The sequence below is a fragment of the Pocillopora damicornis genome, chromosome 6, assembly GCF_964200805.1.
Source record: "Pocillopora damicornis chromosome 6, jaPocDami1.2, whole genome shotgun sequence".
In the NCBI taxonomy this organism is placed as follows: domain Eukaryota; kingdom Metazoa; phylum Cnidaria; class Anthozoa; order Scleractinia; family Pocilloporidae; genus Pocillopora; species Pocillopora damicornis.
In genome coordinates this window covers 19,492,355-19,519,864 of record NC_142675.1, presented here as the reverse complement: position 1 = coordinate 19,519,864, position 27,510 = coordinate 19,492,355, and the positions used below count along the sequence as shown (strand labels likewise).

Genomic DNA, 27,510 nt, shown 5'->3' with positions numbered 1-27,510 from the left:
CATCCATCCAGCGGTATCGCCCCATCCAAAATGGCGGAGGGAAACCTTAACGAAGAGCGCGAGAAGTTTGTTTTGTTTAAGACAATTTTAAATGCCAGAAGACAACGCAGGCGAATGCAACAGTCCATATTGAATACTGTTATTGCAAGGAGAGGATTACTTTTGAAAGTTTTTTCATTTATTCTTCTTCTGGTTTCCCTTGACGAGAGCCAGCAAGTTACTGTATTACGATCGTGCAGGCGTTTCCAAACCCTAACCCTAACCCTAAGCAATTTATTGTCACCGTCGGATTCCTCTTCTCTCAAGCTTTCGGGCAAAACGGGTAGATTTGTCTTTTTTTATTAGTGCGCATGCGTAATAGTATGCAAATAATGCAAAATCCGTTAAATTAATTTATGAATTGAGTTCGGCGCGACAGTAGCACAACGTTTGAAACCAAGTCGTGCTACTGCCGTGCGGCACGGCATGGCCTGCCGCGCTAAGTAGTCGTGCCGAACCTAATTCAGCCGTGCCGCGCTTAATGGTTTCAAACGGCGTGCTACTGCCGTGCTTAAATCGAAATTACTATTTCATTTGAGTTCGGCACGGCAGTAGCACGACGTTTGGAACAGGCCTAAATTAGTTTGCTTTCGGTTAGATAGTAGTGTTTACATAAGAAATATGAAGAATAAAATTCATATATCTGAGCTCTTAGATATCTGAGTTCTTGATAATAATAAAATTCAAGTCTTCAAGAGGGTTCCTATAAGTTTTGGGGTATTAATTCGAGTCACATTTACAACTGTAAGTAAAATGAAAGCGCAAATGAGATTGTCTCGAAACCTTGACCCCAAATACCTCAAAGGCTCACGGGAAATATGTCCTAGTCATGCGCCGTGCAATCACGAGGCCGAGAGATTTCCAAGATGTCGCTGACTCGGTGGAAGAGGTGTCGACTTAAAGTTAAAGCATCTTCCCTTTAACATGTAAACCCGACCATGTCGGGAAATATACCACTAGAGAGATGCTTCAAAGAGGCAGAGGAGACGGGAAGGCTCAATTTGAGCCAGAAAAATCTTCGCGATTTCCCAGATCCGACAGACGATTGCGAGTTGATCGATGTAATCGAAATAGGTGAGCTTTCTGTAAGCTTTATAAGCTGCAAATATTGTCATTGCGTTACCAAAAAAAGTACACGATTTCTCGTTCACAACTGGACCCTATTTTTGACTGCTTGCATTTTAATCACTGTTCTTTTATCTTGCAGACTTGTCAAGAAATAAACTGTCCGAATTTCCTGCAGAGCTGTGCGATTTTCTTATGATTGAGAGAGTGGATTTATATCACAATACGATACGGGGAGTTCCAGAATCGCAAATGAGTGAACTGAAATTTCTCCGTGTCCTAAACTTGAGGTAATGCTGATAGTGCGGTTTCAACATGTCTCTCAATTTGTTATCAGATGATATGATCAGAACCAAACTTGAAATCACAACTGCAGATGCTCGTAATGATCAGCAAATAATTTATCAAGCTGTTATTTGCTAATGCTTGCAGGAGGTTTTGATCCCTTTATTAACAATGCTTGGCTTCTTAATTTTAATTTTCGTCCATTCTTTGATATGTATTTATGGTGATATAAAGTACGTTGACATTTACAACATTTTTGTACGATTTGGAGAACAATGCGATGTGTGTTTGTTTACCTTTAATGTTGATTAATCGGTGCGAATGAAGATGTCGAAGGACGGCGAGTGTGAATGATCTGTAATTGGATTGCAGCTGATACGTTTATGTGAAAATAAAAAGCAAATTTTCCTTCGGCCAGTGGCTCGCTAACAATTGTTTCTTGAAGCGCGTTCCTCGCGCTAGGATTTTGAAAAAAAGCTTTTAATTCAGAAATGTGGTTAAGGGTAGAAGTAGAATATTCTCCACATCTGAGTAAAAAATGTGACCGAAAGTTAGCGGAAGTATTGTGCAAAGTAACTGGAGAATCTCTCATCGCTAACACCTCATCTTTGAACATCCTACTTCATGTTAATTAAACCAAATGTTAAGTCACTATAAGAGTTTTTTGCACGAAGAGACTAATGAAAGAAAATTTCAAGCAAGATTTGAGTTTTAATTATTTAGTATTTATCTATGGAGAGGTTTGTAATTGTGATTATGGTACATTATTTGTTCACAGACGGAATCAGATCACCACTTTCCCCTCAGAGCTCTGCTCCTTGCCTCTGCAAGTCTTGAACTTAAGCAACAACAAGCTTACTTCTTTGCCCGTTGAAATTGGACACTTAACTTTATTGCAAGATTTGGTAAGTAATTTTATAATCTAGTAACCTTGGTGAACAAAATACTCTAGATAACTCAGAGGCCTAATCCAATAAGCTGACATATTTAATTGCAGCATGCATCAACAAGCTGTATTGTTACTTTCCATCAGTGCTTTCATTAACCCTTTAACTCCCACAAGTGACCAAGACAGAATTTCTCCTTACAATATCAATACAATATCAACCAGATAAGAAATGAGAATAAAGAAAAATATCAATTTCAATAATAAGTTGATCCAATATTAAATTCTCTGAACTGACATAATAAGAATTAAAAAGTTAACAGGCAGGAGAATGACAAATTTGATCTGGGAGTGAAAGGGTTAACCCCAAGATGTAGGATGATATTAACTTGAGAATTCAAGTCTTTGGTATTGCAAAGCTATCTAAATTACAGTTCATGTAAATCTCTATGATGTCGTGTACCCTGTTTTAGTAACTGTCCAAAAATCTGGGATTGCCATGATTTTGATTCACAATACTCTGGCAGTGTTCTCCAGAAGCGCCGGCGGCCGGCGTTTTCGCCGGCTACTCGTGTATCAAGCGCCGGCTACTCACGTTAAACAAAAACAAAGAAAAATTATCCTTTAGTTTCTGTAAAATAATTTCGCACGTTGCGTGTTTTCGGCTAAAAATGTCAAGTACCAAAAACAGTACGCGTTCATGTTATTTCCGAAGGAAACGATAAACAATAGCTTATCTAGTACGCTCCAGGAAGATAACAATGGAAATGTTATTTTATTTACCTGAAGACAGACATCTACACCGAAAATAATCGTGTTAAAGTGCATTGGCCGGAAGCTGTCAATTAAACATCAACTTTTGCCGCAATTCTGTCAAAATATTTCGTAATTTCCATCGTTCCAGTTCGTTTTTCGGAAAGAGTGGATGCGAACAAATCGACAGTACGATCCCGTCATTACGACAAGAAAATTTACATTGAGTCTTAGGGAGATGTCAAAGCGAAAATCCGTGGAAAATCAAATGAGTGGGAAAAGAGGAAAAATAACAAGTTTCCTTATTCCCAAGGAACCAAGAGAAATCGGTAAGTTTATTAAAAGGAGGTTTAAGTCCTCATACATTACCATGTGCCATCCGATCAGCTGTTCGGTCGCGCAATGTTAAACTTGTAGGTTCGTTCGAGATAACTTCATCCCGAGGTGGTTTGCAAGCATGTGAAAACTCTTATAGTTTAAGAAACACAATATATTACAAAAACCAAGGTAGATATTCACGAGTTTACATTTCCTTCCTTGTCGGTAAAGAGTAAGCACACGTGCACACGACCAAGAAATGGCGGCCATGTTGAAAGTCGGGCCCAGTCTCTTCGCATCTACAGAGTTTTGGTTTTCGCGCCTGACGAAAGAATTCAAGTTAATCAAGTAAAATTAAAAAGAAGGAGAATAAAAAACTTCGATTTGAAAGCTTTCAATTTTGAAACAAATTTAAGTTTTGTAAAATAGAGTTAAAAAATAAACGTCATCTGTTTTTCCCCACTCTAAATCATTCCATTTTAGCTTCATCTAGTACTCAGCAGCTCTCTCTTGAAAATGCAACTACCTCTGAACAGCAATGCATACAAAGTTCCTGCAGTGCTGGCGGAGAGCAAAGGCCAAGTTCTCTTGAAGAAAGCACAAATCTAATGCCGGACATGTTACCAACTCCAGAAGCAATCTCTCTGTTAGAAGAGTATCTTTCAGATGCGATGGAAAAGAAGCAGCTTCATAGCTTCTACACCTGTTGTGGCAAATGCTCAGACGTATCTGAAGTTGAAAGAGCCAGAATTCAAAGCCAGAAAAAAACAACAGAAGGGAAAAAGAAAGGAGTGGACATGTTCAAACACTCATGGCTCACTGACAGAAAAACTTCATTCTGCGACAAAACAGGTAAATGACACAGTGTTTTGTCAATATTAAAACATTTTCTGAAAAAAATGTTTACTTTATTATAAATTCAGTTCTGCTTTTTACAATGACTACAAAAAACAATGCCTGTTTTTTTGTTTTGTTTGTTTTTGTTTTTTTTTTAATCTCAGGCATGTGGTGGTTGGTGTACTGTGAAGGGGAAGGGATGTTCTGCCTACTGTGCCGTGTTCATAACACCAAAAACAAGTATAACAAACAGAACATATTCAACTTAGCACCATCCACCAACTACAAGCATAGTGCTGTTAGTGACCATGCAAGAGCCAGTGGACATACGTCGACAGTAATCTGTGAGTTGGAGAGAAGGAATTCATCCTTGGCTAACCAGTATAAAGTGGCTCACGAGGTGGCTGATAAAGTAACCTACAACGCATTCCTGAGCTCTTATTGGCTTGGAAAAGAAGAAGTGGCTAACAAGAAACTTCTCTCCCTGATTGATTTGGAAAAGCACATTGGTGTCACGGAAATGCGAGAATTCAAAAATACAAGTGAACGAAGTCAGCGGGAGATGCGCCTCCTCCTTGGTCAGCTTATCAAGGAGAAACTGATTCAAAGGGTCAAAGATGCCAAGTGGTTTAGTATCTTAGTTGACGAGGTGACGGATTGTGCTACCCTAGAGCAGCTGTTGATCTATGTTGGTTATGTTGATGAGGAAGGGAAGACACATTTTGATTTTCTTGAGATGAAAGATGTTCTTGAGACATCAGAATCCGCAGATTCTGAGACTCTCACAAGGATCATCACTGAGGAGCTGAAGGCCTGTGGTCTAAACCTTGCTTTAGTTTGTGGTTTTGGCTCAGATGGTGCTAGTGTCATGACTGGCAAAAATAATGGTGTTGGTGCCAGGCTTCAAAAGGTGTGTAGCATCATGGTGCGCAGTCACTGCATTAATCACAGGCTTGCCTTGGCATGCAGTGATGCTAATGACACTGTGAAGTATATCCAGACCATCGAAGTTACCCTTCGTCAGTTGTGGAAGTGGCTGGAGTATCCAAAACGTTGCTCAGCATTTGTGAAGGTCTGTGTGTCACTTCAGAAAATAAAGCTGGCTAATGCTAATGATGACCCTGCAAAACAGAAAAAGCTGTCAAAGTCTCTGGCAGTCAAGATACAGAAAGCTTGCAGGACGCGGTGGCTTTCAACTGGCCAAAGTGTATCAAGCGTCTGCCGAAATCTTGTTGCCCTGATGCAGACATTGAGGCAGTTTAAGGAAGCTGATGCTACAGCTCAAGGTCTTCTCCAGAGAATGAACAACACCAAGTTTGTTGGCACGATGCTTCTATTGAATGCAGTTCTACCTCATCTTAATACCCTTAGCAAGCTGTTCCAAAAAGATCACACATGCTACACCTCCATCAGACCTGCACTTGATAGCACCAAATCCAGAATTTCTGAAATCCGGTCCTCTTTTGACCTTGTTCCAGAGTTGCAAACAGCCATTCAACCAGGTGGAGACTATGCTTCTTTGGAACTGGAGCTTAAAGATGATGGCCAGGTAGAGGCATTCCTGAAAAATCTAGTAATAAACTACACAACTGCCCTCGAGAGGAACCTAGATAGAAGATTTCAAGAGGCTGCACCCGTTCTTGAAGCATTTTCCATCTTCGATCCGACCTGCCTCCCAAAGCCAGAAGATCCAGCCTTCAAGAAGTATGGTGTGGATGAAGTAAACGTGCTGTGCAAGCAGTTCCAGTTTGACAAAGATCACACACTTGCGCAGTGGTACAACTTCAAGTACCTGATGTCATCATGGAAGGTACCCTCTGCTGTTCTCAGGGGAAAAGATGACCTCTCTCCAACTGAGTTCGTTTTGAGAAAAGTCGTTAAAGAGCAGGTGGCTCACAGAATCAACTTCCCACAAATTGTGGATGCGGCTCAGATTTGCCTCACCCAGCCCATGTCCAATGCAGTTGTAGAACGGGGTGCAAGTGCAGTAAAGAGGGTAAAGAGCAGGTTGAGAAGTCGACTCAAGAATGACATGATGGCCAGCCTGCTCCACATTTCTCTAAATGGTCCCGATCATGGTGACGAAGAGTGCAAGGAGATGCTTGTAGAAGCAACCAAAGTCTGGAGAAAGACGCACTTCAGAAATCTACCATCACTAAAGAAGCTCCCAATGGTTGGAGGATCAGACCATGAAGGCAGTCTTTACCATCCAGCCACAAAGACTGATATTGGAGTACAGGTCGAATTTCCAGATGACCTTCAGGCCTCTAGATCAGCCCAGGAAGACAACGAAGTATCTGTGGAAACTGAACTTGATGCTAACATCCAGGTTGTAGCTCAGGCAGTTGCCAGCAATACTGATTTGTGTCATGATGCACTGGATGCCATGGATATGGGAGATGTTGAATCTGGCGTTGATTCAGACTTTGAGTTTGATATGGAAGATGATTAGTTATCTCAAAACTTTATCAACTTAACTTATGTAAATCGAGTTTCACTTTGAATTCACTGAGAGAAGTAAAAGGATAAATGCTGTGAACTAATAAGTAATGATTGTATTGGTATTGGGAGACAAATAAGTGAAATAAATAATTTCTTTTATCACTACAGACTCCAAATATAAACAAAAACTGACAGAAAAATTACACATTTTTTCCTGCCACAGAGTGCCCAAAATGCCTCAAATTGCATCTCTGGAGACCTATTTTTAGAAAATTTTCCAGGGGAGCATGCCCCCGGACCCCCCCTTCGGGCACTCGCCATGCACCCGCCGGCTACTTTACAAATTGGGCTGACTACTCCAAAATCTGTGGAGAACACTGCTCTGGGATGTGCTCTAGAAATCACTGCCAACCAATCAAATGTAGCTATTAGTGGTGAACTCCTGGTTCTTATTGACTCCTACTTATAAGACAATTTGAATTGAGTGTTGAAAGTAACCTAGTAACGCATTCTGTGGTTTTTGTTCTTAATGCTCTGTGATGGATCTGGAAATCAAACACCACCTTCCCAATTAATCAGATGCAATATTAAGTGCTGCTCTTGCTAAGAGTGGTTCTCTCAACTTCTCATCAGAAAAGTTTTCTTTTATTTTTTGCCCATGAAAAGGGTTTAGGAAATAGTTAAGTTGTTCTCCAATTCTCTTTTTATGCATCACAACAAACTAAAAATGATTTTTGGTTGGACCACCCTTGTGGACAGCGATCAAAAGTGTAAATTCACAGATTTTGTTCAGAGCACAGTGACTGCAATAATGTGGTTATAGAATTCTATCTTGCTACAAGTTATAAGATGTATTCAGTTTGTTCAAAGACAAAATATGGAAACTTCAACTTGTTTGTGTGTTGTTTAAAGCAATGTGATATGTCTGTAAGGACCAAAGTGCCAAATTTTATTCTTTAATTTTGATTCCATACATTATTGCATGAAGTTCAAAGGACACAAAGACTGGGCTCAATTTTGTGTTCTCCCAGAAAATGCTTTGTCAAAATTGAGCAAAATTTCTTGCAAGAAGTTAACCACATGCTTTGGTCTTATCTTTCATTGCAGGATTTAAGTTCAAATGAATTAGTACACCTGCCAAGTAGTATGGGAGAGATGTTATCTTTAAAGGATTTAAACATTCGAAGGAATCGTTTAGAAGTTTTACCAGATGGTAAGTTGAACAGTCAAATCTTGCTCTCTTAATTCAACAGGGGTACAAGGTTCATTTTTATTTTTTATTTTTCTTTTCAAGTTTGGCTCAACTTTCATTTTCCATCAGAAATTTTCAATGGATAAAGAGTTTGATAATTTTCCCATAACTTAGCCTTGTGATATCTTTCATCTTTGTTGTTTGATTAATTTGTTGTGTGTTCCTTCCTTTTGCAGAACTTAGTAAATTAAAATTGGTTCGATTAGATTTTTCTTATAACAAAGTGTCCGTGATTCCTCCTGCTTACCGGCTTATCACCAGTTTATCAGTGCTGGAACTTGCGCACAATCCATTGACTTCTCCCCCTGCTCAGGTGTGTGAACTATCCCCCACCTTGCTGTGTATATGTAACTTACTGGATGTGTCACTCTATTGAATCTAGTAGTAATGGGTTCAAATGTTATCAGAATCAGTACTTGGTTCCTTTCCATTATTTTCATTGCAATGTAATCCTCAACACTTTGCACCCTAACATCAGTATACACATCCTCTCAATGGTTCTTTATATTTTTCATAAGAGCTTTTTTAGTTGGTGATCATTTCCTTCATTCTCATGACCTTAATGTTTGATTCAAGAGTGATATTGTTAGGAGAAATTAGATGCTAGTCATTCTTAAGGGTCTACGGGTAAATGAGTTAGTGTTCTCTTTACTCTAGGTCTGCACAAAAGGGAAGTTACATATTTTCAAGTACCTCAGCGCAACTGCTCATGAACAAGAGAAGGTGATTTGAGAGTGTGCTAATATTGCTCAGTGCAAGTGCATGTACAGTATGGGGTTTGTAAGCATCTTGGAAACTAGTGAAAGACATTGATATTTAAGGGTCCATTTACAAGGCTTTGAAAGTCCTTGAAATTCTCTCATATGATTTCGTCTTTCAGAGTCTCTTCAATTCTGATTGAGTAATCTTTCCAAACCTCAAATAACAGTCTGAAGCTCTTATAATACAATCAGCCATAAGTAAAACGTGACTCAGATTTGGCTTTTTTATGATCCCAGGAAAGTGGCTTTGATTATGAAAATGATTACCCCTAGGGAGCCTGTTTAAGTCAGAATATTTTTAAATTGTTTGGGATTTTTGTAAAAAAAAATTGGTACTTGAAATTTTAAAATACTGTCTTGAAAAGTTAAGTTGGTGTCAGTTTTTAAGTTTGTAAGGTAAAAGAACCTCTTGTAAGTACAATAAACATCTGTGTAATTTGAAAACATTTCTTACAATGTTAGTTTATTTTTATAGTCATCTTTATTTAGTCAACAAAAAATGAAAAACTTAAGCTAGAAATTTTGTGCAATGGTAAAAGTAAAGATTAAAAAAAATCATTGTGATTATATCACAGAGTTGTGCTTTCAGAAGAGTCTCAGTGTTTTAAGCAGTGTTTATTCCAGAAATCCATTCATGGTTCAAATTAACTTGACAATTTTATAAAATTTGGCAACTATTGATTCTCAGTATCTTTCCACAGAGAAGAACATTTGACAGAGATGTTGTTAGAAAATACTCTTTTCCGCGATCATCAAGGTTTGACTTTTAACTAAATTCAGACATTCACATGCTTTTTTTTTCTAACAGAAACAAACCAAGTTTCAGTTGAGTTGACCTTGATTTTGCCTTTGAAAGGTTTTCATCACATATGACAAAAATTTTAAATAGTGAATGAACTTAAGATTTCAAAAGGAATGTTTACTGTTTTCTTTGTGGATTCTTCATGCAGTGAGGATGCTCCTGAAAACCATCTAATGATTGACAGAGTAAGAAGAACACATTCCTTAGATTTAGCAAGAAATGCAGCTGCAAGAGAAGTAAGTAATACATTTAACATTTTATGCCCCAACATCACTCTGCGCATTCCTCATACTTTTCCCTATATTTTCTAAGGTGTTGATAAGGCAAACTTGTTTAACAGTCAAGAGCTTCTTTAGTTGGTGATCATTTCCTTTATTCTTGTGACCTAAAAAACTGATTTAGGGGTGATATTGTAATGAGAAATTAGATGCTAGTCCCTTGTAGGGGTCAAAAGGTTTACCTCTACATGTAGTTACACACAGCCCATGTTGGCTTTGTTTAGCATGTTTTGTCTCTTGAATAACTACTTTCAATCAATTTAATCTCTTCCATCTTTGTCATTTCTTTGTTGAGTGTTATCCCTTCTGAGTTTTTCTATCTTGCAAAACTTGTGTTTTGTATTCTTCTGAGGATAAAAGTCATTTTCCACCTGACAAAAATATTTCCTAAATAATTGTTACATGGCTTTTCCACTCATATGTTTTGTTTTGTTGTTGTAGACTTATGAGAAAGAGGTTTATCGACCAAGCTCATTACGAGAAAGAGAGAGAACAAGGCCCCCATTGTCTAATGTGTTTGAAACAGAGGAGAAGAGACGGGAGATTCAGAAAGAGATAGAAAGAGCACAACAGCTACTTGCAGATGCCCACGAAGTGGAAGATGATGAAATGCCGTCAAAACCAGATGAGGAGTATAATGAAGGAGAGGAGCTTCTGAAGGTTTGCTTTTTACAACTACTTTTATGTTGATTTGTGACCAATATTTTGTACTTATTGACTGAATCAAGTTGGGCCAAATATTTTCTGTGACTCAGTCAATAAACATTTTAATAATAATAATAATAATACTTTATTTATATAAAGTTTTTTCTATTGCTATCTAGTAGCACTTTACAATGACTGAAATAAACATAAAGTGCTTGAAAATCCCAACTGGTGGGTGGCAGACCAGTTGGCTATTTACACAGCACAGTAGAGGAGTTGAACTCAGGGCAACCCAGAACAAATCCAGTCAATGGCAGGGTGGGGGACTTGAACCTGGGACCACCAGGTTCCAAGTCCAGCACCCTTGCTGCCTCTTCATTTTATTATTTTACTGCCACTCTTTGGCCTCCTTCCTTTCTGCCAGCATTGTGGATCTTGCAGGGTGTATATAGGGCCAAGCAGAGTTTTGTGGCCCCACTCATACAGGGGCTTAGTAACTTTTGATGTAAGTGGCTGCTGATGGTACCAAAGCAGCTGTGTTGTTAGCCCAAACTCAAACACAAGAGCTTGTGCGCAGGCAATGGAAGGTCTTATAGGTGGCTGTAAACCACCAGTAACTGGCTTTTATCAAAATCCTTGCTCATGCCACTACCTTTAGTCCTCCTGCTGGAAATGTGTGTGGGTCATATTGATCACTTGAAAAATTAGGTATATGTTGTCACTTAAAATGAATTTCACATGGCAATTATTGAAAAATGGTTTTTTCCTTTGTTCAAGCTACATTGCCACAATACTTTTAAAAACAAAGAATAGTGCTGATCATTCTGGCGTGAAGTTATATTCACCTGAAACAATTTTAAACTACAACTTTTATGTTGCAGTCAAATTAAAATTCAGGTGAAGGTGATGCTGAACTGGGTAGATTTGTATTTTACTTATAAGAACTATGATGAGTTATAAGGAACATAGGAAAGAACATTAAAAACCTTTTTAAACTCAATTTGACCTGAATTCATTTACACTGCAATATTTACATTTATGTGTGAAATTTTGCAGCTAATTTATTTCAAAAGGAAAAATTTGGGCTCTAGTGATCAAGTATGCCATAATTGTGCTTTGTGAAATTATTACAAATGAATAAATGAACCCCTTACTTGAATAAGTCAAATCAACATGCTTGCCTCGGAAATAAACAGATAAAAGAACTTGCATAGTGTTAGTGTACCCCTGTAAACATCAAGGATGGTGTAAAGGCCGATGAAAAGATGTTGAATTTCTCTCTTGAAAACTGTGTTGTCTGTATTTAGTTTTTCAACTTGGAATTTTCCATCAGGAAATATGAACCAAGGACCTTTAAATTAGAACTTTGAGTTTTTTTACCAGGAGAGTTATACATGTAGGAAACTTGTGTTAGCTAGTTCATTGAACTGGATTTGATTATTTCTGAGTATGTATTTGCGGGGGTGTCTCCTTTTAACCAGAAGATTAAATGTTAAAAAGTAACTTTTCATGTTTCGACCCATGCAAGTCATGCTAACTTGGGTTTATGATGATTAACCTTTTTATTTTCTGTGGCTACTAAAAGTAACTTGAGCTTCCATAAAGTTTTTACAACAAAGCTGTAAACTTCATTTCTTATGACGTTGAGTGGTGGCTAAGCAATGAAATAATATGAAATGTATTAATTGATACAATGAATGATAAATGGAGTCTGTATAAAAAATCATTAAACATGTGCTGCAGAATTTCACCACTACAGGATATTTTTTTCTTATGTTCAAGTTTTGTTTGGGTTTTTTTTTAAGATCCAGTTAACTATTTTGGTCTGCTTTATTACTTGGTAAGGAAGTATATGCTTCTCAAATGCTTATTATACAGTTTGATTACTTTAAATTGCACTAATAGTTAATTTTTAATTGATCTATAATTAATAGTTAATTGTCACACATACTCACCTTTTCGGCTTTTAACAAATTAATAACTGCTATAAAATAAAATTCTTCTAATACATGTCAAAATAAATTTTAAAAAAAGACTATTTTCAATTGGCAAAGCTGAAATGAAAATCAAAGACAACAGTTTCTGTGTGGCCATTAACAATGCATTTATTTACTTTCTGGAACTAAGGTGAATCATGTGACCACTTATTTCCATGAAGTAAAATCCTGTATTGTTAGTTCATGCAGTAACTTTTGCCTTTCATTTTCTTTCAGATTAAAGCATGGCCACCACTGCAAGCTTCTCTCCAGAGAATCTTCTGCAGCGAAACCTTGTGGCCTTTGCTTGCTGTTTTACTGTATGCTTTTCTCAATCCTGGGACGGTTTTTTTGTCTGTTTTTGTGGCCTTGCTTTGCCTGGCTATTCTATGGGTTTTCAAATAATTATGGTAAAAGGCAGTGGTGTTTTTCTCTGTAGCATAAAACTTTGTCTATTGCAATCTTTTGAGATGTGATAAAATAAATTAGAGTTAGTTGTTGATGTTTAGAATACAGCATTTGAAATGCAAAACTCAACACCTTGCAGAAAGTTGACAGCACAGCTGAAATTAGCAATGAAAACCAGTATTTATGTAGACCTTATTTATAGCGAGCAATACTAGATGTACTTGCATGTAAACTTAGAAGCTCTATCAAGAATTTGGATTAATGCTGTTCTCATGTAATTAATCTCTTCATCTGCCATTCCTTAACAAGTTTGAAAAGAATACTTGGAACATTTTAACTCAACTAACAGCAATAAGGGTGACAAGAATCATCAACATTTTGTGTGCCACAGTGTTTTGAAGATAATCAATGTGATAACTGATATCATGTTTAAAAATTACTTCAAGTTTAAAGTGAACTTTGTTCCCCTAATTGACTTCATTGTAGTTTTGTATTCCACATTCAGTGACCTTTAAATGTGGAACAGACATTCTTGAGTTGAGTGAAACTTACATTTTTTGATTTATTGGATTTGGTAAAACCGAATTAGGAGGTTAAACTAATTTATTCAAGATTACACGTCACACTGTAGCATAGCTTAAATATCGATTTCATCTTTTGAAGTGTTTTCTGCAAAAGAATGTAAATAAGTGTCAATGTTGTTAGCCACTCCCCAATTTTATTTTAACACTTGTCTGAGACAGTTAAAAAGATATTCTAACTAACCATAAAACCACCAAAAAATTGGATTTGGCTGGACCCAAACCAATTGACAATTGACAATTGACAATTTGAATGACTTGAATGAGGGTCAACAGAGAACTAATGCAGTGAGTAGTGAAGTTGATGGCTTGAACCAGCAAATATGAGATGGCAAATCTAGTACTCTTAGTATGTAGCTAAGCTGCATCCTCTATGATATTAATTAACAGAGAATTCTGCAGATATTGTATTTACCATTGGGACACCTTGAAATTAAGGTACAATTTTTTGATGAAGGACTTATCTTTTTGTGAGTAAGTTTTGTATATCTTTTTACAATGCTAGATTTCAATTTGAGGATTACTCAACTATCATCTGACATAACTTAAAAGAGAAAATATCATATTAATAAATAAATTATTGATATATAATTTAATTTAATTTAATTATAGTGCATGCTAAGCAATCGATGAAGTAAAAAGTTATGATCAAACTTAGCAACAGTGAACACTTGATATGTTTTCTGGAATATTTTGTTATTAACAAGCACATTGAATGTCAGCACACACGTGCAAAAGACAAATATGAAAAATGAAAAACTAATTACCCGCCTTGTTACTTACATTTTTGATGTGGAAGACATCATGGCATTGTGGTTAGTGAGCTGGACCCCAGGTTGAGAGGTGCACATTTAAGACCTGTCCTGGTCAATTCATGGGCAAAATGCTAAACTCTCGCAGTGTCTCTCTCTCCACCCAGTAGTAACAATTGCTTAAGGGGGGGAGGGGGTAACCTTGTGATGGACTGACACCCTATCCAGTGGGGAATGATGATGCATCTAGTCACTTCATATGAAGGAAAACAGGATAGTCTTGGGCTAGGAGGGCTACTATGCTCCAGTACAAGCTTAACCTTTTACCTTTTCTCACTTTGGATGTTCTTATTCTTGAAAAAAATATTTTGCCAGAGATATGTTTTTAGTGTTCACTGTTGTTTGAGTTTGATACGATAGATTGATCTATAAAAGGCTTTGGGACAAGAAGTAAACTGTTTAGACGAAGGCTCCTCAAGTACATACCATCAAGGAATTTCTACCCTGTTTTATCTCTTTTTTTCTGTTTCTTTATTTAACATAGGGTATGTTTTCTTTCAAGGATAATCAGAAAAAAATGTATTTTAAGAGTTTAACTCTCTGGATCTCTAAAATCTAACATTTAATTCTTATAGTAACTATTTTTAGCAACTTAAAAACTTTCCTTGAAATTTGTAGTCAATATTTTTCTTTCTGCCTTTCCTCTGGAAATTTTTGTATTAAAACTATAGTAGATAATCACCAATGTATAGAATTTAAAGGTTGTGTTTTCATTAATGTATTCATTATTGTTATTTAAGAACTTGTATGGTAAATATTATAAACTAATTAATTTATTACATTTAGCTGTACTATAATTTATTCAAAGGTAAGGAAAAAATATTTTTCTTTTGATTATAAAACAGAATAGAGCTATTAAGTTATAAGTAAGAAATTAATCAAAAGCAAAAAAATTAGATGTGTCATGTTAAGTTGTATATTTTGCAAAGTTACTATATTTGATTTAAAGTTACTATATTTTATTTTGCAAGATTTAGATGTTTGTGCATGACATTGGTTGATGTCACAACAAGATGGGAGTTTTTTCTTCACCTTGTATTCATGAAAAAATGAATAACAACGATTTTTTTTTGGAAAGAAACTTAAAGTTTGTATTTGGAGTGAAAGGAAGATTTAAATTACATGCTGAAACTTCAGGCTTCTGTAGCTGCTATTTGTAGAGATTTTTGTAGAGATAACAAGAGAGAGCACTGTGAGGCTGTTTTAGAGTGAAGTTAATAATAGAAGGGGGTGTAATCAGTATATGCTGTTGTTGAACTTCAAAAGTAAAGATAAATTGACAATCAAATGTTTTATTGACTAATGTTTTGTATTTTAGCTCTGCTAATGAAGAATATGAAAAAGTCTTTCTAGTAATTGTTAGGATTTGAGTCACAGTGTGATTACTGTAACACTTTCTTGATTCAAGGAACATTCAATAGGAACATCATTTGAACACTTGGATTTTTTTCCACTTAAAATTGCTGATAGCTTCTGTAGACTAGCAGGGTAATTTTACACAAGATCTTACCACAGGAGGTTTTTTTAAAATCCTTTTTTAGATAATGTTTGTAGAATCTTACCTTAGATGGGCCCTTGACTCTTAGAACTGATTAAGATGTAACTTCTCCCAATAAAATCTATACATTATCCAGCAAACAGGTAACATGAATACTCAAACTCATCAGGGAGAAGTTGTTATCTTGATGTATCACCAAATTCTTGTAACTAATAAACAAGTCAATGTCTAGCAAATGGAGGGGAGAATTAAAAATCAGATCTTGGGGGTCAAGTACACACCCTGTGATTTTTTTTTTTTAAAAAGCCGTTAATCCTTTAACTCCCATAAGTGACCAAGACAGAATTTTTCCTAACAACATCAGTATAATATCAACCAGATAAGAAATGAGAATTAAAAAAATATCAATTTGAGGATAATAAGTTGATCCAAAACTAAATTCTCTGAACTTACATCATAAGAAATGTATGGTGGACAGTAAAGAGAATTCCAAATTGATCAGTGAGCTGAAGGGTTAATTAACTTCATACATTTGTTTGAAGTCAACATTGAAATTAAAATAAGTTGATCCAAAACTAAATTCTCTGAACTTACATCATAAGAAATGTATGGTGGACAGTAAAGAGAATTCCAAATTGATCAGTGAGCTGAAGGGTTGATTAACTTCATACATTTGTTTGAAGTCAACATTGAAATTAAAATTAGCATTTATCTCCTGAATAACTTTACCCTGAAATATTCTCTTATTTTGGGTGGCTTGTTTTTGAGTTAGTTTCAGTGGCCAAGTTATGTCAGATTCTGGGTCAAGTTGTTCAAAACAGGGATGAGCTAATTTGGAACTGAGAAGTCCAGCCTAGTTTTACAGCTTTGTCGATCATTTAACTATTGGTCTGTTTCCCTCAATTAGTCTTGCACAAACATGTCAACTCAGTTTGTTCACATACCTACTGCAATGATTTTGATTTAGCATCTGGGGATTTACTTTTGGTACCTCATTGGAGGGCACTATTGAAACAGGGCACCTATTCGGGACATGGCACATATTTTTCTTTGAGAAACAGCAGAATGTGAAACAAAGTGTTGATGTCTATTTAAGTGAGGATAAAAAAGGCTGGAAAATGGAATTGTTGTCCTTGCATTCTTCCTTGCTAGAATGACTAGTTAAGCAATTGTCATAAAATTTTTATGACAAGATCTTTGGTTTGAAGGAACTATGCACTCAGGGTGATATGATAGTTAAGAGATTGAGATGAAGATGACTTTTTCATTGTCAGGCTTTAAGTGAGCAATTAAAGGAAGATGGACCACGATTGATGTCAGTGTACATGTACTCCAACTGTGCTATTATTGAAAAAGAATAAGGGGCATTTATTGGAATAGGGATGCTTTTTGGAATTGGGATGCTTTTGGATTGAGAGTGCATACTCTGTAGGGGAGCCTATTAGAATAGGGGCACTTATCAACAGAAACAAATATGAGGGGGGCACCTATTAGAGAGAGGGCACTTATGTTTGATGATGATGATGATGTTTGTTATAGCTCTTTACAACACAAAAATCAAAATTAAGTTTAACTTCCAATTCTGAATTATCGTCAACCACTTTTTGAGGAAAATTACAACTGGGTTTTAATTTTTCTTCCCCCAGTTTCATAAATTTTGAAACATTTATTTCTGTTTGTATAAGTGTACCACCACATGAACTGCTGGGTCACCCGTCACAATTATAGTTTATTTGATTTCAATCAGGAATTCTTACAAATTGAAGCTGAGCAAAGGCGAAAGAAGGAAGAAGAGGAAAGGCAGGTTGAGGAACGAAGAAGTGCTGCAAGGAAGCTGCAGACACAACATGAAGAAATACAACAACAACGACAAGCAGAGATCAGGAGGAAAATGGAATCCAAGAATGCAACTCCAGACCAGAAGTGAGAATTATGACTGATGATTTTTTTCAGTGAAGGCTACTTTGGTTATGTTATAGAACCTTTGTGCTCTCTTGATGGTTACAAGCTGGGGTTAAGGATTCTTTTGATTCAGTGGACACTGAATTTTGAGATTACTTCAGGAAGCAATTACAGTAAGAATGACCAGCTAGTGCATTCATGTACAAACGATGATCCTTAACCCCTAAACTCTCATAAGTGACCAAGACAATACAACATCAAGCAAAAAAGTGATGGAAATTTAAAAAATATAAACTAAAGGATTATTAGTTGATATAATACCAAGTTCTCCATACTCATATCTTAATAATTGTATGACAATCATTAAGGAGAATTAATAAGTGTATCTTGGGAGTGATATGCCACTTCATACGTTTGTTTATCTTTTTTTTTTTCCTTTCTCTTAACCCTTTAACTCCCAGAAGTGATTAACCTCTAACTTCTCCCTGCAATATCCATACATTATCCAGCCAACAGGTAATGAGAATATTCAAACATATCAATTAGAAGTTGTTGTTTTGATCTAATACCAAATTCTTGTAACTAATTTAAAAGAAAATATGTAGTAGCTGGAGGGAAGAATTGACTATCAGATCTGGGAGTTAAAGCATTAAGAAAGTAGGCAACACTTCTAACTATTTAGTAACAATTATTGGAATTCAGTTTGAGACATACGTGAAAAAAGTTATTGAAAAAGTTTTAATGAAAAACTAACAACAACGATGCAAATTACACCGTGTATTGTATTTGTTTGTTTACAAATTTGTGAATCTTTCATTGATTTACAGTTTAATGAATGGAAAAGATTTATATGTGTATTCTTGTTTCCTCTCAAGAAAACTCTCCTCATCTTCATTTGGTGGTAGAGATAGTGCAAAGCCTGCTGTTGCGAATCATCCAACTTACAAGGTGTTGAGTCGTTCAGGTTCAGCAAAAGAAACAAGGTAAATAACGTGGTAGACTAAGAGAAAATGAAGGAGAAAAAGGGGAGGTGTAGGATTTAAATACAGCTATTTCACGTAACCCCTTAACCACTTGACCTGTTCAGGTTCAGCAAAAGAAACAAGGTAAATAACGTGGTAGACTAAGAGAAAATGAAAGAAAAAGTGAGAGAGAGAGGGAAGGTGTAGGATTTAAATACAGCAATTTCACCTAACCCCTTAACCACTTGACCCGTTCAGGTTCAGCAAAAGAAACGAGTTAAATAAAGTGGTAGACTAAGAGAAAATGAAGGAGAAAGAGGGGAGGTGTTGGATTTAAATACAGCAATTTCACTTAACCCTTAAACCACTTGACCCGTTCAGGTTCAGCAAAATAAGCTAGTTAAATAAAGTGGTAGACTAAGAGAAAATGAAGGAGAGAGAGGGAGAGAGAGGGAAGGTGTAGGATTCAAATACAGCAAACTCACCTAACCCTTTAACCACTTAGAGTGACCAGCATCTAATTTCTCCTCAGAGTCATACTGCTGAATCGTTCATCTATATTCACTCATTCTTCCTTTGATAGTTTCTTTTTTAACCTCATGCGTTGTATTCATGAACTTTTGGCTCGGATGTGCCACGTCATGACACTGATTAATAGACTGGTTGATCAATTGAGTTAATTAATTTACTTTTCGTCGACTTTTTAGTACCCCTGCAATGGAATCGCCTGATGTTGCATGGAACAGACAGGTAAGGAATCATTCCTAAGATAAGTCATTCTGCTTTCCTTACTCTACTCAGGCCACATGATTTAAGTAACAACCGTTTGTCTGGGAAAGGAAAACAATGCCTTTGAAAAGTCAGGAATCACGCGCTAATTTCGTACACAGTAACTGGGACGTAAAACCTGACGAAACACATTTATTAATTCGAGCTGAATTAGTGGTCATGAATTTTTAAAAAAGATTGATTCTCTATTCAGGAGGAAGAGCTCCGAGCACGCAAAAGAGAGCAGCTTATGCAACAGAGCAGAAGAGAGGCTCAACTTTCCAGGTTGAGATTTGAAGAAGAACGTATGAAGGTAAGAGATTCAATTTTCTAGATTTAGCTATTTCATCGCGAAAGTTATTAACTTAGGATCGCTGTTTGATTAGGCTCAATGTAGAGTGGCGAGGGGGGGCAACAGGCGCGTCCTAGGCGGGCTCATGTCCTTAATAACGGCTTTTAATTGAACTCACTGTTGAATTAAACACTAAGGGCCGGTTGTTTGAACAAAGTTTAGCCTTTGTATAACTAAACTGCGTCCTAAAACAATCCTCAAGTGTTGTTAGTTCAAGAATGAACAAAACCTTAAACTGTAGTGACGTCTTACCGTTAATTGCAGTAATGCGAGGTAGGTGTAGATTATCATGATCTGCGCATGTTCTAGATATTTCCAAGGAGATTTACACAGCTCTTTCAATTAAGTTTGAATTGCATTGCAGCGTTCTTCCAACCTTTCAAGAGAAGGCTCAAGCAAATCGGTAAGACGCTAGTTTTCTCTAAATAATTTGAAATAAACAAATTGTTATTCTGGTCATAGCTGTCTCATTACAATGCTAGCACGTATCACTTATTATAAACAAGAACAAAGCTCTCAATGCAACATATATAAACAAATTTAAACCTGTGAGTGCTATCAAAATTCTTGGTTGGTAAGCCATAAACAAGGTTATCGGGGAAGATGTGTGAGAGTTTGCTCTTAATGTCCTTTATCGAAGCAAAGACCTGAAGATACTTTCGCTTGCATTTGCCACAGCATAGCCAATGGGTCTCATCCTCGGGGCCTGGAAGACCTGTGGCTCTGTGGCCACTCGGTGAATGGGGTGCGTGGGCAATGTACAGATAGTTAGGGTTGGAGCCTCGTTATTACGATGTTGCTTCAAAAACGGGGTCACGATAGGGGAATAAAGGGCAATCACGCCCGTAAAAAGTTATCCTAGCACTTTTGGCTTGATCCCAGGGATGCGGGCGGCCTACTACTAGCACTCATGCACACAACTTTCTTTAAGATGATAGCAGCTTAAGGAAGTTTTGAGGTGTTAAAAAGTGATTGGGGAACTCAGATGGTGAACACCCACTTCAAGTTTTGTGGAGGAGGTGGCTCTCTAATAGACGTGTTCATTAGGAGAGATTACACAATAATTTACCATCAAACAATTTGTTGTTTGATTTATTTTATAGAGATTTAGTGGCAAAAGCAGTGCTGCAACTGTTTCTTTTAACGGCAGTGAAGCACCTTCCCAAAATGATGGCGGTGTGCAAGATAGGGAGGCATGGGAGGTAAGATACTGTACAGAAAGGGATGTGATACTGTCTCGTCTCCCTTGTTTCTTCTCCGCCCCTTTCCCTTCCCCTCTTTCCCCCTCCATCTGTTAAAGAGCTATCGGTATTGATCTTTAAACGTACACAATCATCAGATGTGCACGAAAGTGATGTTTGCACGGAGTCAGTAGCTTTGGGTTGTTTTCTATATTGGAGCCTCGTTATTAGCGTCTGGGTACAAGCCTTCCTTCACCCGCTTGTTCCACTCTAAGGATGTTTCCATCACCGTGTGATTTCTCGGTATTTGTTTATTTTCTGTGGCCTTTGACTTGGATGAAAAAAGTTTATTTGACACGGGATGGAAACAACGTTTAGGTCTGAGTCTCCCAGTAGAATTAGCACTTCAGGCTTTACTGCTAAGCTACGAAGGAAGTCGTTCGCAAGTGACATGCTTGGTCTACGACAAAGCTCAATATTTTTCCTCTTTCTCTATGTATTTACAAAAGTCCTTTTTTTTCAGGAACTGGTTTATACAAATATTCATACAAGACAGAAAGCACCTCAGGTCCGATCGTGTGAGTATGGGGGAAATCCAACTCCACCACTGGTCACAGGGGTTGTTGACGAAAAATTCCGTGATTCTAGAGCTCACGTAAAAATCAGGCCGTACTGTCATGTGAGAATTCCCGTAATCCATTTTTGATATTTCTCTATTTTCAGTACCAGCGACCTTCAGAGACCAAAACAATCCGAATTTTACCATAAAGCGAATGTACGACAGTGCACGAGAGGAATTTGAACAACTGGAAAGACTTAGAGAGGTGTGTTGTGTTCTAGTTCCTCATATTTTCTTCTGTCCTCTTGTAATATGGCGCTACATGAAAAATTCTAACTAAACTCTACGGAACCCCTATTGCAGAAGGTTCTCGCATGTAAGGTTTTTAAGCAGTTTTCAACTGTTGTCGGAAAAACCAAAACCAAAGTAATCCTTGCGAGTAATCAGAAGGAATGGTTATATTAACATTGGCCAGTGAAAACTCAAGTGAAAACAAGCAAAGTGCTTGAAGCGCGGGAAAGCGCAGGCGTCTAAGTCGTGATTGTGTTTAGTTTTACACCTGATTGGTTGAGAGCATGGTGTGAGTTTTCTGGACCAATCACAGAGCAAAGTTGATTAAAACCCTAAGCAAGGTAATCCCGTTTACTTTTGACACTCAGTTGAAAATTACTCGATGGTAACAAAGCTATTTCAGTGAACGGCTGAGAAGGGATCACATACAACATGGCTGTCTGTTAACATTACTTCCTCTTTCAATTATTCCAGGGTATCGAGAGCCGCCTCAAGGTGGCATTGCCAGATGATCTGCCTGCATCATTGGCCGATGGAGTTGTTCTGTGCCACCTCATAAATCACATTAGAAAAGGGCTGATTCCCAGCATCCATATTCCTTCGGCAGGAGTGGTAAGACTAGATCTGAGTCACGTTAAACCATCAGTATGCGTATTCTCCATACTGTTCTCTACACATTTAATAAGGTGCCGATAAGGAGAATTTGTTTAATAATTAAGAGCCTCTTTAGTTTGTGATCATTTCCTTTATTCTCGTGACCTTAATGTGTGATCCAGGGGTGATATTGTGAGGAGAATTTAGATGTAGTCACTCTAAAGGGTTTAAAAAGCACATTTCGAATAAGATTTGTGACATCAAAATCAAAGTTTTCACAACGGCAAATCGAAGGACACGAAAATGCCACCAGTAACCGTGGATAACACCCTATTTTTGTCTTTTCTGTCGGAAGGGCCCGTGATTTTTGAAATTGTGTGGAGGAGTTAACAAAATAATCACTTAATTAAGTGTGCTGAATTCTTGCTTTAAAATTTGTCCTGTGATCACTCTTTTTTTTGCCTCGTAGCCCAAACTTACTATGCCAAAATGTCAGAAAAATGTGGATTATTTCCTCGAAGCGTGTAGAAAGCTTGGAGTAGACAAGGTAATGCACATTAACGGGGATCTTTACACGTATTAGTGGAATGCTTCTGTTGTGTTTGTGAGTTACTCATTGGCAAATTAGACAAACGCAACCACTAAGAATGCTTGTTTTCCGTTGTATTACTTAGTATTCAAACTGAATGCCCATTGTAAAATGGAAACTACATTTTGAGCAATGACAATAACAATAACATGAGCATCAAAATAGCAATGCAGCCAATTATCTTTTGCAGTTTGTTTGTGTAAGAAGGTTAACGAAAAAGTTTAAAGGATCAAACATTCAAAAGTGTTACCAGATTGCACGATGCGCAAAACTAGCTTGAATTCTAAAGAATTTCCACTACTGACTTGAGCAGGCTGTGGTAAGCTCTGTGACAAACAAGGCGAATCCTGTGATTTTCGAGTCAGTGAGCAGAGCGAGCGCGCGAGAGGTCTGGCACAAAAATTTCTAGGCCACTTAAAGGCGTATCGTGGGCTTTGCTGCCGTACCTGCTGCACTAGTTAGTAGGAGTCGAAGATTTGTGACCTACGTGTCTAAGACCAAACTTACTTCTGTTCACACAAAATCATACCAAGCAATCTGAAGCCATTCAAGTCGACAACAACGATTCATTTTATTCTTCCTTTTCGTTTTGTAGGAAAAACTATGTACACCATCGGATATTCTCGAGGAGAAGAGTCCGTTACGTGTTTGCCAGACGGTAGAATCTCTATTAGAACACGCTGACGGAGGGGTATAACATCACCCAGTGAAACAAGAATTTTGGTGATTCAAAATCTTGAGAATTGGCTTGCAGAGCTGCTCCAGTCGTTTCTTAATTCATTTCCCCAAAAATATTTAAAGGAAAACCCGTCCAATTTGTTGCTGTATTGCAAACAACGCTGGAAAGACATTCATTACTGATAATTGTACAGGAAATTTTCCGATCGTATTCGGTAGGCTGTGAACAAAACGAAACGATCGGATTGAATCACCTTTGTACCGTAGAGTTAATTGAAAAATGAACCATAGAGTTCCCAATTGTTGTTGTAGGTGCCTTTCTAATATACTGCTTTGAATTGCATTCCTGATTTGTCTGCAAAACGTCTAACAGTTGTGTTAAGATTGTTGGATTAGAGACACATTTGTCCTTATTCTCCAAGACTCTTGAGAAGCTATAAGGAAGCCTTTGTTTATGAATAACGCTACGCGTTTATGAAATTCTGGAAAAACCAGTTGATTAGAATCAAACGCCCTCTCTCTTTCTTGTAAAGGCATTTTGTGTATCGCGCATCCTCTCTGCATGTAGTTTACCTTTCTCTCTTTTTTTAAGAACTTATCAGGTGTACTGTTATTGTTAGTCTTATATCGAATCTAACAATGGCATTCCTCTTGTAAAATAAGTAGAAATCAAATCAAATAATCATGGAGACAGAATCTTGCACTACCTTTGGGAATGCTTAACTCACCCCACTCCCGTTTAAAAATTCCCCACCCCCTCCCCCTTCTATAACTTCCTCTTTTATAGTACAAAATATTGTGAAGAAAATCACCGTGCATATCTTGACAAAGTCTCGCCATGATTCTACATTCAAGATGACGGCCAAAAATTATCCTTTCGTTGTCTTTTTTGTTTTCTAAAAACTCTCTTCGTTAACACTTCCCTTGAAGGCAATGCGTCAAAATCGAAGTGGTAAAGAAAGCAAACGGTTAGATTTTTACAGCGTTTAAAACGCTTTTAACTGGTGGTGTGGCGATGTTTGGATGCAAGTTAAAAAAATATTTGACCGTTTATTAAATTAATTGTAAAATAAATTGAGAAATAATTTTGTAGAAAACAGGTAACACAGCACTAATGTATTAGAATAGTTTTAAGTACCATGTCTTCCTGAATTCCAAGAGGGTTATAACACTGTAAGAATTTTGAGGCCCCAGCTCACATACTGTACAATTTGAAGTTAAGGCACTCAGTTCCAATTTTGTTATCTCTTTTGCCCAATCTGCATTGAGGAAGACGCGGTAAAGGGAAAAGTAAATATTGAAGCCAATTATTGATATACTACTCAAAATTCAACTACAACATAGATCAAAGAATCATCACCCGATAATTAAAAATTGTTTTCTTAAATGTAACCTACCGTAAACTTCTGTAGTCCGGTCAATATTTTTTAAAATTTTGGGAAATAATTGTTGATATTAAATCCAAGGAAAAATAAAGTTGTGATTCTGTCTTTCTTGCGCTTAGTTAGGAATCTTGCCAATCTTTGGGAGGTTGTTTTGCTTTGTTTAGTTTTATGGGCAGAAACTTTGCTTATCATGGAAGAAAGAGCAAATCGAAATATGTAATGCACTGTTACCTGGTGACACATGTGGGCAGTGTATCTACTCAACCTATTCCACCTATTCTGGCAAGCATTGATAGTGTTAGCTTACATGAAAAGCACTCGAAGAAGTAACAAGGAAGAGGGGAGGGGAAGACTGCCCACATTTGAAAAATCTTCACAGACAGTAGTGCAAGGCCTTAGAGGCAAGGATAGAACACAGGTTATTAGCTTATAATAAAATCCCCAGTGCCTGCACCATTCCACTGCCTGACAAAACTGGGATGTTTCACCATCACACCACTGAAAATGCTTTGTTGTGACTGATGCATAAAAATGTAAGAAACAAGAATCAATAGGAAACTGAATTTATTTACTCCAAATTATCCACATCAATGAGCAGGTTCTTCACTGCCCTTTGTTGCTCTGGTGTAAATCAGCTGTGAGTGATGTTTAGACACCTCTTTGATCAGGCCCTTAGAGAGCAGTTCCTGCAATCCACGGCGAGCAAGTGAGCCTCGGATCTTCAGCCTTTCAGACACAACAGAAGGAGTGATCAGCCTGTAGCTGGGGACTTCTTTGTACAGCTTATCATATGTGGCTTTGTCAAAGAGGACCAAGTTGTTCAGTTTGTCCCTGACTTTTCCCTTGGACCACTTCTGCAGGTTTCAAAGAAAACAAACTGTTAAGTTTATTCATCCTTTAACTCCTAGAAATGATAAACATCTCTCTAAAATATTCATACATTATCCTGCAAACAGGTAATAAAAACACTAAAACTTATCAGATAGAAGTTATCTTCATCTAAGACCAATTCTGATAACTAATTTACTGTGAAATGTGTACCAGCTAAAGAGGAGAATAATTTTTGACTTGAATTATTGACGATCAGATCTTGCAAGTTAAAATGTTTATCTATCATGGAGAACTGGACCAACTAACTTGAAGCATGATCATTCTGTGGATTGTAACAACTGAAGCGTAAACCCCAAACAGGCAATTGCATCCATGAATACTATCCTTGACAGTGTGCATGAAACCAGTAATGATTTTCATGGCAATAAAACACAGTCTAGACAACATAACTGCACTTCTGAACCATCCAGTCTGTTAACCCATTACACTTTACTGTCAGTATGCAAGTTCTTCCTTATATTCCCTGTACAATGTAGGGGGGGGGGGGGGTAGTGTTGGCAATGTTGCAGTACACAATTTACTTTATCTAAGAGCCTAAATTAATTTCCTCTGTAAATATCACAGCCAAAAATGAAGCAAAGAAAACACAACTAGACCTTCTTCTTAGCTTTTCCACCACCACCTGATGGCTTATCTTTAGGTTTTGAGGACGACTGCTTAGTATCCTTCTTAGGTGGCTGTAGAGGAAAAAAAAAGACCAGACATTCTGTTGACCGCAGTCATTGATCATCGTGATAGTAATAGTAATGTGGCAATGTCATGCTGACATTTCTCAACCTGAGGCACCACAAACACATACAGCTGTGTGAGCATTGTTAGTGCTCACCACTTTGCATAATCAGTAAAAGATCAGTGACAAATTTACCAGAGGTCCACATAATGTAAAAATTATGCAGTTTGTTGGGATTTTTGTCAGGATAAAAAGCAAAACTACTGCTCTGTAAACAAGATGCATATGTTGGGCTTCTGTATGTCATGATGCACATCCAAATCAAATTTTGAATGACTGGCAATTATTTGGAAACCACTCTGATCCAGACAACACTTCTTTACGTTTCTGATCAGAATGTGCAACTAACAAACGAAGAGCCACAGAAATAAATCTCGATAGCATGATATGACGAACACAGAATAACAAAGGAGGTAACAATTTGATTCAATGAGAGGTAAAAGAACCGGCCCTGTACGCCTTGGTTTCCGCTGATGCTTCTTTGCAACATATCATTCGTCTGTCTAGTTTATCCTCCTTACTTGTACGCGAAGTTTTAATTCCATATTAAAAGGGCATAGACAAGAATTAAGTTAATTTATCACTGGAAAACCTTAAAATGCTACTTTAAGAGAAATTACAGTAAACATCTTTCTCGATTAAACCAAGTTTTCGTATCTTTTAAACATTTCACATTTGTTTTTGCTATCATTTAAACCCAAAATTCACTAATATGTCATTTCTGAATCTTTCAGTGACTTAAAAAACTAATTTTACTTCAATTAAATTCCTATCACCATTACAATTGCCTACAGATCGCCTAAAAAACTTAAATAAAACGGGACCATTCTACACACCATGATCGCAGTTCACAGCAAAAATGGAAGAGAATGAAGCACACATGCGAGACACAGAAAACACTGGAGGGGGGTCTTGGTATTGTACGTACGGCCAATAATATAACCCCTATGTAGTGGAAACTGCTGACAATGTTAACTGTGGATTCGAATA

General features: G+C 37.2%; 3 protein-coding genes across 3 annotated transcripts; 2 read left to right on the top strand and 1 right to left on the bottom strand.

Annotated features, from left to right (window-relative positions):
* The first annotated feature begins 864 nt into the window (after positions 1 to 864).
* LOC113685099 (leucine-rich repeat and calponin homology domain-containing protein 1) lies at positions 865 to 24,990 on the top strand. The gene is made up of 20 exons (XM_089208780.1): positions 865 to 1,113; positions 1,247 to 1,394; positions 2,168 to 2,294; positions 7,733 to 7,838; positions 8,054 to 8,190; positions 8,535 to 8,600; positions 9,340 to 9,395; positions 9,589 to 9,676; positions 10,160 to 10,378; positions 17,386 to 17,561; positions 18,416 to 18,523; positions 19,210 to 19,252; positions 19,485 to 19,583; positions 19,987 to 20,025; positions 20,726 to 20,824; positions 21,327 to 21,381; positions 21,527 to 21,627; positions 22,128 to 22,265; positions 22,717 to 22,794; positions 23,432 to 24,990. The coding sequence occupies exons 1-20, from the start codon at positions 978 to 980 to the stop codon at positions 23,531 to 23,533; spliced, it is 2,121 nt and encodes a 706-aa protein (XP_089064906.1). The 5' UTR covers positions 865 to 977; the 3' UTR covers positions 23,534 to 24,990.
* On the top strand, positions 3,019 to 6,787 carry LOC149044335 (uncharacterized). The gene is made up of 3 exons (XM_089208751.1): positions 3,019 to 3,357; positions 3,830 to 4,198; positions 4,348 to 6,787. Exons 1-3 carry the CDS (start codon positions 3,201 to 3,203, stop codon positions 6,633 to 6,635), a joined length of 2,814 nt encoding a protein of 937 aa, XP_089064877.1. The 5' UTR covers positions 3,019 to 3,200; the 3' UTR covers positions 6,636 to 6,787.
* A 456-nt stretch (positions 24,991 to 25,446) lies between the features above and the next one.
* Positions 25,447 to 27,388, bottom strand: LOC113685084 (small ribosomal subunit protein eS25). The gene is made up of 3 exons (XM_027202547.2): positions 27,357 to 27,388; positions 26,387 to 26,467; positions 25,447 to 25,753 (listed from the first exon to the last, which is right to left on the bottom strand). The coding sequence occupies exons 1-3, from the start codon at positions 27,357 to 27,359 to the stop codon at positions 25,487 to 25,489; spliced, it is 351 nt and encodes a 116-aa protein (XP_027058348.1). The 5' UTR covers positions 27,360 to 27,388; the 3' UTR covers positions 25,447 to 25,486.
* Between the last annotated feature and the right edge of the window lie 122 nt (positions 27,389 to 27,510).

Bases quoted from the DNA above. Each gene is read 5' to 3' on its own strand.
- LOC113685084 (XM_027202547.2), bottom strand. The intron at 25,754-26,386 runs GTCTAGTTGTGT...TGAAACCTGCAG, and splicing joins GTGGAAAAGCTAAGAAGAAG to AAGTGGTCCAAGGGAAAAGT.
- LOC149044335 (XM_089208751.1), top strand. From the start codon at position 3,201: ATGCGAACAAATCGACAGTACGATCCCGTCATTACGACAAGAAAATTT. The intron at 3,358-3,829 runs GTAAGTTTATTA...ATTCCATTTTAG, and splicing joins CAAGGAACCAAGAGAAATCG to CTTCATCTAGTACTCAGCAG. The intron at 4,199-4,347 runs GTAAATGACACA...TTTTAATCTCAG, and splicing joins TTCATTCTGCGACAAAACAG to GCATGTGGTGGTTGGTGTAC.
- LOC113685099 (XM_089208780.1), top strand. From the start codon at position 978: ATGTCGGGAAATATACCACTAGAGAGATGCTTCAAAGAGGCAGAGGAG. The intron at 7,839-8,053 runs GTAAGTTGAACA...TTCCTTTTGCAG, and splicing joins TTTAGAAGTTTTACCAGATG to AACTTAGTAAATTAAAATTG. The intron at 21,628-22,127 runs GTGTGTTGTGTT...CAATTATTCCAG, and splicing joins AACTGGAAAGACTTAGAGAG to GGTATCGAGAGCCGCCTCAA.